The 16,547-nt window shown below is 40.1% G+C and overlaps 1 protein-coding gene across 2 annotated transcripts in view; it reads right to left on the bottom strand.

The window, feature by feature from the left end:
• Nucleotides 1–7,730: 7,730 nt before the first annotated feature.
• mtss1 (MTSS I-BAR domain containing 1) overlaps nt 7,731–16,547 on the bottom strand; it is a 36,056-nt gene continuing 27,239 nt past the window's right edge. Inside the window, exons 9-14 of one of the 2 annotated variants that reach the window (XM_053684539.1) lie at nt 16,402–16,499; nt 16,177–16,267; nt 14,726–14,836; nt 14,381–14,537; nt 8,793–9,073; nt 7,731–8,573 (exon numbers count right to left, since the gene is read on the bottom strand). In XM_053684539.1, coding sequence (XP_053540514.1) covers nt 7,818–8,573; nt 8,793–9,073; nt 14,381–14,537; nt 14,726–14,836; nt 16,177–16,267; nt 16,402–16,499 — 1,494 coding nt within the window. In that variant the 3' untranslated portion in view covers nt 7,731–7,817. Of the gene's footprint in view, nt 8,574–8,792; nt 9,077–14,380; nt 14,538–14,725; nt 14,837–16,176; nt 16,268–16,401; nt 16,500–16,547 lie in introns of both variants that reach the window. The other variant, XM_053684538.1, reaches the window with a different exon arrangement.

A 16,547-nucleotide genomic window follows, 5' to 3' on the forward strand; every position in this document is an offset into this window, starting at 1 on the left:
GAGAACAAAACGTCAACAGTGAGGTGTGTGTGTTGTATTTCTACTGGACTCATTCATTCTCCCAGAGTCCATCCATCCATCTTCTACCGCTTACTCCTTTTCAGGGTCACGGGGAACCTGGAGCCTATCCCAGGGAGCGTCGGACACAAGGCGGAGAAAGTTGAGAAAGTTCTATGTAAGTGTAGATGTGATTGAACAGGGTTTGCAGTAATCAGGTCTGGTTGCGTCTAGTCCAGCTGATCCCCATTATGAATGCAGTTATTAGTAACTATGGGGGCAAATACATTTTCACACAGGCCCCTTTGATATTGGATAACTTTTTGCTTCAATAAATACCATCATTAATAAACTGTATTTGGTGATTTCTCGGGTTGCCTTTGTTTTACATTAGATTTTGTTTCTGAAACAATTTAGTATGTGATATACACAAAAACAGAAGAAATTTTAATGTTTAATTATGTTTAAATGACTTTATGGCTCATAAAACCCCCCCTTGTGCCCCTATGCTCCCTGGGATAGGCTCCAGGTTCCCTGTGACCCTGTAGGATAAGCGGTATAGAGGAGTTTATGATGGTCAATACAAGTAAAGAAACAGTGATGAGTACTTTTGAAATCACGACACAAATGCATAAGTTATTCTTATTAAAATACTTATTTGAATTATAGTAGATGGTGTAATGACTGAGTACAGATGACACTGCAGCTACTCATCTACAGTCGGATTTGGTATTTGACACCCAAAAGAAATTTTATATTTTATTTTTTAAAGCAGTTTTAAAAATACGCATTATCACAAATCTAGATGTAGTGCTCTCCATTATTATTATTTTTTTTTTTTTTTGGTGGCTAAACACTGAAGGGTTAGTGATCAAAAGGTGAATGAGAGACGATAGATCCGAATTTTAGTTTTCATTTCCTGATATTTACATCCATACGCAGTGGTGCTTGAAAGTTTCAAGCAGAAGTTTCTATATTTCTGCATAAATATGACCTAAAACATCAGATTTTCACACAGGTCCTAAAAGTAGACAAAGAGAACCCAGTTAAACAAATGAGACAAAAATATTATACTTGGTCATTTATTTATTGCGTTAAATGATCCAATATTACACATCTGTGAGTGACAAAAGTATGTGAACCTGTAGGATTATCCGTTTAATTTGAAGGTGAAATTACAGTCGGGTGTTTTCAGTCAATGGGATGATAATCAGGTGTGAGTGAGCGCCCTGTTTTATTTATAGAACAGGGCTCTATCAAAGTCTGATCTTCACAACACATGCTTGTGGAAGTTTATCATGGCGTAAACAAATGAGATTTTTGAGGACCACAAAAAAAGAGTTCTTGAAGATCATCAGGAAATTCAAGGCCATTGTTACCCTCCCAAGGAGTGAACGACCAACAAAGAGCACTCTAAGAGCAAGACGTCTGTGTGATCACAAAGGAACCCAGGGTAACCTCTAAGTAACTAAAGGCCTCTCTCACATTGGCTAATGTTAATGTTCATGAGTCCACCATCAGGAGATCACTGAACAACAATGGTGTGCATGGCAGCGGTGCAAGGAGAAAGCCAAAAGAACATTGCTGCCTGTCCTCAGCTTGCTAATGATCATGTGGACAAGCCAGAAGGATACTGAAAAAATGTTTTATAGAGGGATGAGACCAAAATAGAACTCTCTGATTTAAATGAGAAGCGTTATGTTTGGAGAAAGAAAAATACTGCATTCCAGGATAAGAACCTTATCCCATCTGTGACACATGATGGTGATAATATTATGGTTGGGCTTGTTTTGGTGCATCTGGGCCAGAACAGCTTACTATCATTGAACAATAAATTCTGAATTATACCGAAAAGAAAAAGTCTTTTCATTATAGTGAAAAGAAAAATGTCAGAATATCTGTCCATGAACGGAATCTCAAGCGAAAGTCAACGACTCTAAGCACGCACGTTGTTCTAACAAAGAACAGTTAAAGAAGAATAAAGGTAATGTTTTGGAATGTCCAAAGTCCTGAACTTAATCCAATAGAAATGTTGTGGAAGAACCTGAAGCGAGCAGTTCATGTGAGGAAACCCACCAACACCCCAGAGTTGAAGCCGTTCTGCACTGAGGAACGGGATGAAATATGCAGGACTGATTAACAGTTACTGGAAATGTTTAGTTGCAGTAATTGCTGCACAAGAGGATCAGACCACATACTGACAGCAAAGGTGCACATACTTTGCCACTCACAGATATATAGATATATAATTAGATCATTTTCCTTAATAAATAAATATCCAAGTATAATATTTTTTATCTCATTTGTTTAATTGTGTTCCCTTTATCTTCTTTTCGGACTTCTAAAAGGAAAATCCGATGTTTTAGCTCATGTTTATGCAGAAATGTAAACATTTTTAAAGGGTTCACAAACTTTCAAACACCACTGTATGTCAAACAACTTGGAACATGGCACCTTTTGTTTGAACCCACCCATTTTTCAAGTGATCAGAAATATTGGTACATGTGACTGATGGGTATTTCTTGCTGCCCAGGTGTGCCCGGTTAGATTGATTTTTACACAGTGAATAGCCGCCCCCTCTCCCCTTTGCTTTTTAATTAAGCTATAGAGCCTAACCCTAACCTCGCAGTCAAGAATGATTTGAAGGAATGACACTGGCATTTAATGAATAAACTCTCTTTATATCCCAGCACTTCTCCCCCTGTATTGGAAGTTCTAGAATAGTTCGGTCGACTTTCAGGTTATGAACTCGTTTTTTGTTAACTCACTTACAGGAGCACTTCCGAAGCCACGGTTTACTTGTAAGATATCAGAGGGATTTAGATACCTATGAGTGTTTTTCACCAAGTCATTCAAAGATCTTTCTGAAGAAATATTTCACCACTACTAGATAAAAGCATACCAGACATGTCTAGGTAGGCCTCTGCACATCTATCCCTTGCCAGCTATGTTAATCTGAGTAAAACAGTCACCCTACCTAAACTTTAATACCTTTTCCAGCACATCCCCCACGTTCTCATCAATTTTGGATGCGAGTCGAGGCTTTTTTCCTGAAACCCTTCCAAACAACTCGCGCTGGTGTAGGCGACTTCAGATTGTAGTTTTGGAGACTTTCTGACCCTGAGACGCAACGAACTTCTGCAGTTCTCCAGCTAAATGGCGCACTTATATAGCGCTTTTATCCAAAGGTATCTCATTTTATCCACTGGTTCTCATTCACTCACACACCAACGGTAGCAGAGCTGCCATGCAAGGCACTAACTTGCCATCGGGAACAACCTGGGGTTCAGTGTCTTGCCCAAGGACACTTCGGCATGTGGAGTCACATGGGCCGGGAATCGAACCGCCAACCCTACGATTAGTGGACAACCCGCACTACCACCTGAGACACAGCCGACCCGGCTGTGATCCATGGAGATGTTTTATCCACTCGAACCGTCCTCTTCACAGTGCGTTGAGACGATACAGACACACGTCCAATTCCAGGTCGATTCATAATATTTCCAGTCGACTGGAACTTCTTAATTATTGCCCTGATGGTGGAAATTGGCATTTTCAATGCTTGTGCTATTTTCTTATAGACACGCCCCATTGTGTGAAGCTCAAAAACCTTTTGCTGCACATCACGGCTACATTCCTCGCTATTACCCATCGTTATGAATGACTAAGGGGAATTTGGCCTGTGTGTTACCTCATATTTATACCCGTGAAACAGGAAGTCATGGTTGAACAATTTCCTGTTCCTAGTCACCCAGGTGTACAAATAATAAAAAATAAATAAATAATAATTTGAAAAATTATAATAAAAAAAAAAATCAAAAGGAATATACTTCAAATGTATTTTTTCTCATATGAATTCAACAGGGTGCCAATAATTGTTGCACACCTATATTTAACAAAAATGACCCATGTTGTGTGCAATAGTTTTGATATTCCTGAGAGCAGAGCATTTTTGTGAATTATTCACAGCTTTCTTTGCTCATATTTATCAAGGGTGCCAAAATGAGTGGAGGGCACATTATGTGTGCATGTACACACACATACACACACGTGTGCACTAATATTGGCACCGTTGGTTAATATTAGTGGAGGGCACCGTCTGCATATATCGGATTCATTTATTTTGTTATAGATTTCAGGTGTGTGGTTTGGCTAACGCTTCCATAGATCTTGTGTAATGTTGGACTCGCACAGTCATACCAGTGCAGTATACCGAATATTTAGGCCCCAGCTTACACCCCGGTAGTCAGAGTGTCAAGAGTGCAGGGATAGGCTCCCCAGGCATCATTTTATTATACAATATAACTGAATAAAACTGTATATGATACTGTATGCACAACCAGGGGTGATCTTCAGGAGTTATATGATGACAAATAAAGTAGATAAATACTTCTTTTATTACCAGGACTAGACTGTATAAATGAAATAAGAGAGAACAAACAACCTTAGGGTTGCATACAGAAAGGACGGGAGGAGAGGTTAGAGAAAGCGATCGAGAGGAGGAATGAAAGAAGTGTATGAATGACGAGAGTTAGGCTCCTTTAAAAACGAGCGTCAAGGGCCTGATGATGCTAGCGGAGTACAGCGGTGCTTGAAAGTTTGCGAATACTTTAGAATGTTCTGAAAGTAGACAAAGAGAACCCGTTTAAACAAACGAGAGAAAACGTTATTATTATCGGATGCTAATATAGGGCTACGTAAATTTTCAAACATTCGTTTTTTTTTTATTTAAAGTAGGCATGTCAATCTCACGTCAAAAAAATAACCGAATCAGACAAAATACCGTAATTGTACAGTTTATTGCCACACTACACTGAATGGCTCTTCTGTAGAATTCGTTCCATCGTATGAAATCACCACGCTTCAGCAGACACAAAATATTAACTGCATTACTTTGATTATAATAATCTGAAAATGCCTGTAATACACTGGGTGTCATCACAAGTCTACGAGAGATGAAGATCCGCGGCTGATCACGTCCTCCATCTTAATTTCTTTATTCACTTACTAAGTAACGATAACAATACAGTGTTACTGATAAGACGGTCACGCTAGCCGGAATACAGGAAACGCAACACAGCACGACAACCTACTTTTTAAGGCTGTGACCGTGCCTAGATCGTAGGTGATTAAAGCCACCATTAGGGTACAATTTTTAACTAATTTAAGAGAAATATGAAGACCCTGGACCTGCGACGTTGGGCCATATTGTGCAAGGTAAAAGGTTCGAGTCACCCGATATCCCGTTTCCAAAAATTATGATCTGCAGTCACGGGAGTCTTTTCATATACTGCAGCAAAATGTACTGTACTACGACACACACACACTGGGATGCTTATGAACTCTAGAAGTAAATTCATCTACGGCGAACGCGTCCTCCTGCTCAGATGCTGTGCAAGGCGTCATTCGTTGAGAGATAATTTAATCCGTGACCGATACAAGTGTGAGTTTCAATTATGTGATTAACAAGAAGAAAGTTGCAGGGGTCAAAGCGGTACCAAGAATTAATTAAACTCCAAGGTACGACTATTATTAAGTTCTGTAGAACAAGATTAAATGTATGAACAAACAAAAAGGGCCAGTAAACATCAACGCATATCGAAAATTTGATAGAACTTGGATGGATATGAATTATTGAATTTCAACTTGCAGTTCAAGTTATAATGAACGTGTTACATATGCAAACTGAACCATTTCAAATAATTGACCCGTGTCCTTTGGGCAAAGAAAACTAAATGAAAAAGAACCTCTAGGTAGATGTAATAAAAGGATGCCCACCGTACTAAAGCAGGCATTAAAGCATGGCGTACCGGTCTATTGTTGCAATAATTCTGCTCGGTGTTTGTATACAGTTCCTCCGAAACACAATTGATGTACTATTTAAGGTGTGATCTATCGGTTTATGCAAATACGGTTGAGGCGTCTAGGTAACTGCTCTTTGGATAGGATTCTTCTGCAGCTTTAACTCCACACTGTAAAACACGATATCCCCGTTGAGTCACGTGAACTTCTCTTTAACTCCAAGCTTGGGACATTCACTTCACGTTTAGAAGTTTTCAAAAATGAGACTTAAAAGTAACTTGACCAGTAAAAGCTAACTTTTTGAGTCGAAACAAAGCTTATCTTCAAGTTGAGTTTACTCGTGTTTTTAAGGCAGCAGGTGAACTTTCGTTTCTACGTTTAACCACCTAAAACGTTTTACAGCAAATGCAAGATGTTCCCATTAACGCAAGTCTTCAGAGTAACAAAAAATTGGCTGATGATTTAAGGTTAAAACAAAGGCGACGTGCTTGCTGTCCGAAAGCCCATGACCAGCATCAGCTTCCTCTATTACACACGACACCTAAACAAGCAGAATTATAAAATACCATGCAACCAGTCCAAACAGAAAAAAACAAGTCTTCTTTCTTTAAGCTATTTCTTAGAGAAAAGCATTGAGATAGAGATTTTTTTTTTTTAAAAAAGCAATCACTTTAAATGATAAAAGTTCAAACTACATAAAACATTTCTTTACAATAAATGGCACAGCTTTCATCTCAAATGCCAAGGACAAATGAAAGGAAAACACAACTAGATAGGTAACTATTTAAGATAAAAAGATCCATTCAGCATAATATAGCATTGTCTAAACCTCTCAAATGCTTTTGGAAACTGCAACCTCTCAGATTCCAAGATGTGTGCCATAAAGGGAAGTGAGGGGCTTGAGCTACTGAAAACCGCAAGCTTCTCTCACTCAATTCTTTCCTCCTCCATTTCAGAAGTATCTAAGATGCAGATTTCACCGAGTGGAAAAACAAGGCATTAGAACAGTCACGTCAGCTTCAAAAAAGCGACACGGTTACAAATAATGACTGTTTTTAGAATATGTAGACATGTACAGTATATTGCTCAAAGACACAAATCACTTCTAACAGCCGGCGGTGTACAATTTATAGTCACTGATTCTGGAACACTTCATGACAATATCCTGAATGGCGTTTTAAAAAATAAAACAGGAAAAGTGAAAGAAAGCATTTGGGAAAGATTACAGAAACAAATCAGGAACAATTATTTAAATAAAAAGTTGAGAGAAACTCCAGAATTCGGCATCTATTCTTAGTTCCTATTCTGGGTTACACCTTACAAGCAAGTAGCAATTACTAAAATGAAAATTTCAACAAAATGTTGGGGGGGGGGGGGGGGGGGTTTCAAAGCTTTGGCGAACAGGAGTCTCACACGTCCAAATAATTTCAAAATCTAGCAGATTGAATATATAGCCACAGTGATTAATTACAAGACATGAAAGAACGGCCACGTTCTCCAGACATGACTATCAACATATTTGTACTCCACTCGTTCACCTAATTAATCCAGGCTTCAGGAAGATGAAGGCAGTGGAGCGGTCACTCTTCAGTTAAATCTCTACAAAGTACATAAACTAATAAAATCAAACAAATCCAGCCTAAAATATGTATATTTTTCTAAATAGACACAGACTTGTGTCTGTATTTTTTTTTATCTGACAATACGAATATAATAAAATTGAGCATATGAATGCTGACATTCATATAGACACAACAGTGCCACAAAGTCAGAATTATATTTACGTAACTGAAAAGTATTTTTTTTTGTAGAAAAGCAGACTGTCTAACCCTGACGGGAAGCTATATATTTATATTTATATATATATATATATATATATATATATATATATATATATATATATATATATATATATATATATATATATATATATATATATATATATATATATAAATTTTAAAATAAAATAAAAATGAAAAATAAAAAAAGATAATAGCTTATAGCTCATAGAATGATCTTCACTTGAGATGGTCAGTAGTGATGAGAGGTGCTGAGCGGTCGTTAGTGAATGTGCGTCTGAGTTTCACCCCCCGGCGGATCATGCTTAGCATATCACTGCCACCACTTGGCGTCTGATTGGGTTCATTTGTGTCATCTGAATGATTTGCAGAGTCTGCAGCTGGAGCAGCTGACCAGCAGTGTAGTGCAGTATTCTGTTGAGGTAGTTTGCACTGCTGCTGTTTTTGTTGATTTTGCTGCTGGATTAGATGCTGTTGTTGGGGAAGCTGAGGGTGCTGAGCAGGTATGTGCTGTACCTGTTGCGGATTCTGTTGCTTGTAGTGATGTAGATGTGGGTGCTCTTGTTGTGCTTGGATGTAATGTTGATATTTCGCCTCCTGTTGTGCTTGATTGTACTGTTGTTGAGACTGCACCGGGTGCTCCTGTTTGTTGTACTCTTGCTGATATTGCCGTTGTTTTTGGTTGTTCTGTTGATGATTGTCATTGTGGTGTTGGAAGTGCCTTTGCTGTTGCTTGCTAGTTTGGTAGATCTGCTCTGTAACGCATACTGGTGGCTGCCGAGGGAACATCGAATAGTATGGGGTTGGCATTGGACTAATATTCCGGTTGGAGGTGCAGAGTGTGTGTTTAGCATGTGCCAAATCGGAGCTGGTGTGCCGAGCAGCTTGAGGGGGCACTTGTGGACCCACTGCCTCCTTGCTGCCACTATGGCCTGAAGCCATACCTGCTGAGGATGTAGATGGCTTCAGTGGCACCTATGAAGAGAGGTCCATGTCCAATGACGTATTGGACACGTATATGATTTTCAGAATTTTTAAACACATTATACAAGTTACATAAAACCACTAAGACAGAACAAACAATTAAAACCTACAAAAGCAGAACGGTATACTATCACGGGATTTGCAAACTAAGGATGATGTTCAGCAAGCGTGGATCCTTAGAATATTAAATTGTTGGTATTTAGGGATTACCTGTGGTGTGGAGATGGGGATGGGCACTCCTCCGCTGATGGTGCAACGACGGAGGTTGGCTTTGCTGGATGGTTTACGCCGGATCGTGGCTGTGTGGGGTTGATGTAGCAGTAGTGACTCGGGCTCAGTCAGAAGGCTCACGGTGGATGCTGGTCTCTTGCTCTGGAACAGTTTACGGTAGTTCAGGCTCAGCTCACTGTTACGTGGAATCGTGCAGGATTTGTCAAAATCAGATGGACTGCGTGTGTCATCGCCTCCGTGGAGAGAGATATAATCATAGTCTTCTGAGAATGAAGTAGAAAGACAAAGGCAAACCGAAAAGGAGAACAGAATAGATAAGAAAAGGAGGAATAAAAGAAAAAACAAACATCAGGAAAGGACAAGTTCAGTATTATTATAGACTTAAGGTGGTTTATGAGATATGTGTTTGTGTGGAAAATGAATTGGCACAGTGACCAGGTGAAGGCTTCTCTGTACGATAGTGGAGTTTTCTGGGATGTTCAATGGAATTAGTCTAAAAACACTAGCACAAACTTATCAAGAACCGATATATTCCCTGAGAACCTCAATCAGATATGGAATGTTTAAGTCTGAATATTGGGTGAGATATTACATCTTTTGTGTGCTTCTTATTGCACTTGTTGACTGATGAGCAAGAAAAATATTCATGTTTGCAAAACACACACACGACCAAAATGAAATATTTGAATAGAATTTAGTCTGTACAATATTAGTTAGAAACCTACCATATACAGTGGTGCTTGAAAGTTTGTGAACCCTTTAGAATTTTCTACATAAAGATTTCTACAGTCTGCAATTTTCTACATTTCTGCACCAGACTTTCATACCACAAGTCCTAAAAGTAGACAAAGAGAACCCAATTAAATAAACGAGACAAAAATGTACCTTTTCACATTTAAAATTTACATTGACTTTTTGGGAAAAATGATCTAATATTACATGTCTGCGAGTGGAAAAAGTAAGTGAACCTTTTCTTTCGGTATCTGGTGGCCCCCCTTGTGCAGAAATAACTACAACTAAAAGTTTCCAGTAACTGTTGATCAGGCCTGCACATTTTAGCCCATTCTTCAGTACAGAACAGCTTCAACTCTGGGATGTTGGTGGGTTTCAGACATGAACTGCTTGCTTCAGGTCCTTCCACAACCTCTGCAACTGGATCCTGGACTTTCTGACCGGGAGACCCCAGTCTATAAGGATTGGCAACTCCACTTCCAACACCACCACACTGATCACCCCACCCCACCCACAGCACTGTGTGCTCAGTCCACTGCTGTTTACCCTGCTGAGTCATGACTGTGCTGCAATGTTCAGTTCTAATCACATCAAGTATGCTGATGACACTACAGTTGTGGGCCTCATCAGCAACAACGACGAGTCAGCGTACAGACTACGACCCTAATTTAAACCAGTTTTTTAGCTTTTAATCTAAGAAAAGAACAAAAGTTTCCGTCGACCAGAAAGGAGAAAATGGAATTCATTGAACGCTGAGGAAGGACATTCATATTTACACATGCACACACGAATCGACTTCCTGCACTGAAAAAAAAAAACGCTCAGTAAATAAACACTCACCTGAGCTGAGGTGCGAACCTTGGTTGCTGGCATACACCACCAAGAACATTACCACTGAGCTATTCCAAAACAGACGTCTTAGCTACGTTAATTTAAACACTACTGTTATTGTACCTGTACTACGTGATGCGATCAAGCTTACTTTGCATAATTCAGCTTTGTAATTAGAAAGACATTTAATTTTGTTTTATGATAAATGTTGATGATAAATGTAATTTTTATATAAACCATATGTACTATTTTTTTCTTAAATCTAACCGACCACAGTCCATTTTTTTTGTGTACTATGTGTTTAGCTACAGTATGTCGTTCCATGCACCACCTGGTGGTTATTGGGTGAAACACAACAAATGAATTTAAATTCTACGAAGCGTGACTGCAGGGTGCTGCGTGACCACCAGTGACGAATCGCGTGAAAAATCGTGCATTCTTAAATGCCACGTCTGTATAGAGGAATGACAATAAAAACCCACTTGACTTGAATTCATGGTTCCATTAATGATGGCAAGCTGTCCTGGCCCAGATGCAGCAAAACAGGCCCAAACCATGATACTACCATCACCATGTTTCACAGATGGGATAAGGTTCTTATCTGGAATGCAGTGTTTTCCTTTCTCCAAACATAACACTTCTCATTTAATTTTCTATTTTGGTCTCATCTATCCACAAAACACTTTTGCAATAGCATTCTGGCTTGTCCACATGATCTTTAGCAAACTGCAGACAGGCAGCAACATTCTTTTGGAGAGAAGTGGCTTTCTCCTTGCACCGCTGCCATGCACACCATTGTTGTTCAGTGTTCTCCTCATGGTAGCCAATGTGAGAGAGGACTTTAGTTGCTTAGAAGTTACTGTGGGTTCATGGACTGTTACACGTCCTGCTCTTGGAGTGATCTTTGTTGGTCGACCACTCCTGGGAAGGGTAACAACAGTCTTAAATTTCCTGATATATGTCTGACTGTGCACTGGTGGAGTCCAAACACTTTAGATGTGGTTTTGTAACCTTTTCCAGCCTCATGAGCTTCAAGAACTTTTTCTGAGGTCCTCAAAAATCTCATTTGTTTACGCCATGATAAACTTCCACAAGCATGTGTTGTGAAGATCAGACTTTGATAGATCCCTGTTCTATAAATAAAACAGGGCGCTCACTCACACCTGATTATCATCCCATTGACTGAAAACACCCGACTGTAATTTCACCTTCAAATTAAACGGATAATCCTACAGGTTCACATACTTTTCTCACTCACAGATATGTAATATTGGATCATTTAACGCAATAAATAAATGACCAAGAATAATATTTTTGTCTCATTTGTTTAACTGGGTTCTCTTTGTCTACTTTTAGGACGCAGGACTGTTATTTTAGGTCATATTTATGCAGATATATAGAAAATTCTAAGGGGTTAACTAACTTTCAAGCACCACTATAGAGGAGGTTCTTTCCTTATTGCTGTGAAAGAATAATGCAGTGTTTTTAACGTGTATACTAAAGACTCCTGGTTTGCATACAGGCAGCAGTTTGATGATGTGCATGACATGCTACTGATCTTTGCCATAGATTAGACCATAATTTCACAATTCAGATTGATCTCCACAGTAAAAGTGATGTCATTGCTTAGTTATAAATCAGGATATTGGGTAAGACATCATGAAATCTAGATAAGCATAGATTATAAAAACATGAAACAACCACACAGCATAAACCGGCTAATAATCACGTAATATGCTGCTTCTGAGCTGAGACACTATTTCATAGTGAAAGACACGTGGAACACAAGTTCTAAGGGCCCTACAGATTCTGGAAGAAAACGTCACAACTCCACACATTTCATATGACCATACATTTTTGTGTTAAGTAAGGATTAATTCCATGAGATGAAGGCAGCCTTCACAAGCTTTTCACAATACTTGATTGTGCCAGATTTTCCCCTTGACAAATCTCAGTCAGGTCGTGGACCTCCTTGGTGAGACGCACATTTTCAGTTCGGTCCACAGCTTTTCTATGGGATTCAGGTGGACCGTCAGAGACAAATTTGGACGTATGCTTAGGATAACGGTCCTGCTGGAAGACACAGTTGCAGCCAAGTTTTAACATTCTGGCTGATGTCTTGAGGTGTTGCTTCAATATTTCTAGGCAATCCTCCTTTATCATGGTGCCATCTATTTTCTGAAGTGCAACAGTCCCTTTTCCAGCAAAACTCCCAGACAACACAATGTTGCCACCCCAAGCTTCACAGGTCATACATTAAAAGCTTCACACTTTTCCCCCAATACATAGTGCTGATTTGTACATCAATTGGGCTTCTTATGCCAGTGTTCTAGTAGGTTCTTCATCTTTGCACGATGGCCTTTAAGGCCATGGCAGTGTAGGACTCTCTTAATGGTGGACGTTCCTACTTTGGTACCGGACGCCTCCAACTCATTCACCAGTTCCTTTGTTGTAATCTTGGGCTTCAGCTGAACCTTTCAGTCCAGAGTATGTTCATTCCTGTGAGTTAAGTTGTGCCTCTTTCCTGAATGACGCAGTGTCTGTGTGATCCCAAGATTTTTATATTTGTATACAATTGCTGTACAGATGCTGGTGGTACATTCAGTTGCTTTGTCAAGGAAGAAATTGCTCATAAGGAGGAACCAGACATTAGAAGTCCGGTTTAATCCTCCAGATTGATTAAAGAGACGGTGAACTTGTATGTATGTAAACCTCTGAACCACTCACATTCTGATATCGTGAATTAAAGCAGAATTAAATCCGTCTCTAATCAATTGTTTTACATTTTGCCGATGTGAACAACATAGATGCCCTAACTGACGTGGCAAAAAATGCTTTACGCACATGAAATATGTGGAGCTGTGAAAGACTGAAATTGAATATCTTTAATCTAGGTCAGTGGTTCCCAAACTGGGGTACGCGAGGTGACGGAGGGGGTACGGGAGCAAAATGCTGATTTACTGTTCATTTAATTCGCCTCACTAAATAACATTAAAATTCTAATTCATGTTTTTCCCCACGGCCAAAAAATAAACTTCTGCCCCCTCCAGTGTACAAACAGCAAAATTACAATGTTCTAAAGGTCAAATACATGACATCCAATCAAATGATCCTGTCTTTCACGGTCAAAACTGCATCCACTCAGTCACGCGTCAGTGTGCATCTCACCGCAGGTCATTTATCACCAGCACACGGATATATGGAGAAGTACAAAGCTTTCGGCCCGCAACCACAACAAGCCCCGCTGATCCACAGTCCTCCGACAGCAGCGGAACAGGTCTCTCTAACACCGCATCCGTAGGAAGCGTACGTGTACCCACTGCTACTAGCCCAGTTCACGCGGATACAGACAGCAGTGTATCCGAAGGTGAAACGCCACCTCTTCTTCACCAGCAATCCGTAGAAAAAACATCGAAGAGGCGCAAATACGATGAGAAATCTATTTCTTTGGGCTTTACACACGCTGACAGTGAAGAAAACCCCCAGCCACAGTGTGTGTATGTGCAAACGTACTCTTTCATACCTGCATGAAACCAGCATTTCTGTACAGACATTTAGAAACGAGGAATGCTACTTACTTTCTGCTACATAAACCTCGAGAGCTTTTTGAAAGACATTTAAGACAACTCAGGAGAAGTAACAGTGTAGGAAACCCTAAATAGGAAGGGTCTGGAAGCATCCTACGTGGAGAGTTGCAGAGTTGTGGGAAAACGCCAAAAAAAAACACCAGAGGATGCCCTCGTCAGACAACACAGTGTGAGAGAGGGGGCACGCAAAGGGATATTAAATGCCTGGGGAGGGGGGGGGTGTACGCCACTGTAAAAATTTTAGGAACCACTAGTCTACGTGTATATAAACTTTTGGCCTCGACTGTAAATGTAAAAATGGAATTTGAGAAAAAATTAAATCTCCATTAGGTCCTATATTCTGTGGAAACCTGCAGTAATCAGGTGTGTGTGTATATGAGAGGCTGTGTGTGTGTGTGTGTGTGTGTGTGTTCTCACCATGATGTAAGGGTATTGTATCTTCAGAACAGGATGGTGTTGTTGTCTGGGTACTATATCCACTGGAGCAGTGCAGAGACTCACGGCTAGCGTGAGGGGTCTCCGAGTTGAGTGCACCCGCTAATGTCAGAGCTAGTTCCTCTCTGGCTGTCTTCGGCTATATATAGGAGAGACGGACACTCAAAGCATCAATTGATGAATCGTGATACATAACTAATACAAAGCTATCAGTCCTATTCTAAAACATAGAAAACAATGTCTAGCTTATCAGCTACTGGATTCAGCTACTACAAATCCTTGCGCCGATTCAACACTAGTTGGTTAGTGGCCTGCCTACATGCGTACCTTTCCTGATGTGGACTGGGCTCTAGCTCTTTCCCCATAACCACTGTAAACTTGATGTGGACGAGGCACAGAGGTGCCGTTCTCTCTGCCAGGAACATTGTGGCTCTGCTCCTTTAACACATGAACACACAAAAGACAATCTCATAAGATGGCAGAAACAGCGGCACCAGTGTAAATGGTAGCTAATCCCTGAACACGCTGCAAAGTCAGACTGAATGGTATTACACTACACCACCGTTTATGTCGTCATTGCATCTTGTAGACATGTAACATTATTCTAGGGTTATACATTATACATAGAGTAGTCATTTCTAAGGTGCCCAAGCACTGTTCCAAACAACTGCAAGATACACTTAGCCACATAGCACACGGAGCCACGATTGTACACGGAGAAGCCACTGGCCAATTTTTGGATATCCGTGCATGCCGAATACGGAACATGGCGTAGAAAAAAAAAACCTCTCCCATTCGCATCGACCTATTAAGAAACTGGTGTTGCTTAAGAGGTTCAGTTTAAATAGATCTAAAAATAGTCTAAAGTTTAAAAATAGATTCGGCCAAGTAATCAATTACGAAAATAATCGTAAGCTGCAGCCCTAGTGTGTTAGCAATCTGGTTAACTAGGAACAGCATACTAACAGAGCTGAACAACTGGTTGGCTAGACAGTTAGACATGGGACTGAGCCAAAGTGTTGAGTTGAGGTCCTACCTGGTGGACATGTGTGGGAAATAGAGGCAAGGCAACGTCAAGTCAAGCTCACTGGTGGAGAGTGTGGTATAATGAGGGAGAACCACTCAACCATACAAGTGGCACATATTTACTTAATTATTATTAATTATTCACAATTAAAAATCAGCTGACACATCAATAACATATTGGAAAAATTAGGGTTACATGCAGTATTAGGTTTCAGTCAAACCTCGCATGTAGAAATTGCGTACGTGAAGGGTTTACTAAAGAATCTGGACGCTCCCAGTGCTAACAATAGAGCTGTTTTCGGCCAAAAGGCTACTGTTCGGAGACAGCCACAAGCAGACGAGTTTCTTAAAGATGACGCAACTTTAACTATAACTTGCTGGAGCAGGTTATAGTTATCAAGGCAGATAAAGCGATTTCCATATTCAAATGAGAGCGTATATCCATACATATTCTTCACTACTCTAATTTGGTGTTTCCATTATTCTTGTAACTAGGCATTGTACAAAAGTGGCCTGAGCGAGGAGAGAGAGCATGAGTAAGAGAGGGAGAAAGTGCAAATGATGGAGCACAAAAGCAAGAGAGAACAAAGGAAAACAAATCCATGAGGTCAAAGTGTAGCAGTACCTAGATTAGCACAACAGACAGATGTTGGGTCCATTAGATACTTTGCCATTGAAATAAAAATGTCTTTTGATACCATCTGAAAGCTATGCAAATGTTTCTGTTTGTATGTGAGTACACTCAGCACTACCTGCCCTGCTTCTTGGACTTGCAAATGCAGGCCATCCATAACAGTGGAGATAGAGTCCAGAGAGGGCACGTGATGCACTGAGGCATAGTTGCTAGAAAGAGGAAGGGCAAAGATAATTACTGTTAGCATTCATTGTCTCCAAATGTACATTATTTGCATCAACACCAAGTAAAAGTGTTCCCCAAACAAAATAACTAAAAAAAAAACAAACAAGTACAGAGACACCTGCTAATGCTGCTTTTGCGTGACATTGTGTTGCTTGGAGATGCAGGTGGAGTCTGGAATGCGTAGGTGTATTCAGAACGTTTCAGGTCAAGAATAACCTGTAGGGAGAAAAGGGGAGAGGGGTATAGAACGAGAGAGAGTTACAG

The sequence above is a fragment of the Ictalurus punctatus genome, chromosome 12 (assembly GCF_001660625.3).
Source record: "Ictalurus punctatus breed USDA103 chromosome 12, Coco_2.0, whole genome shotgun sequence".
Lineage (NCBI taxonomy): Eukaryota > Metazoa > Chordata > Actinopteri > Siluriformes > Ictaluridae > Ictalurus > Ictalurus punctatus.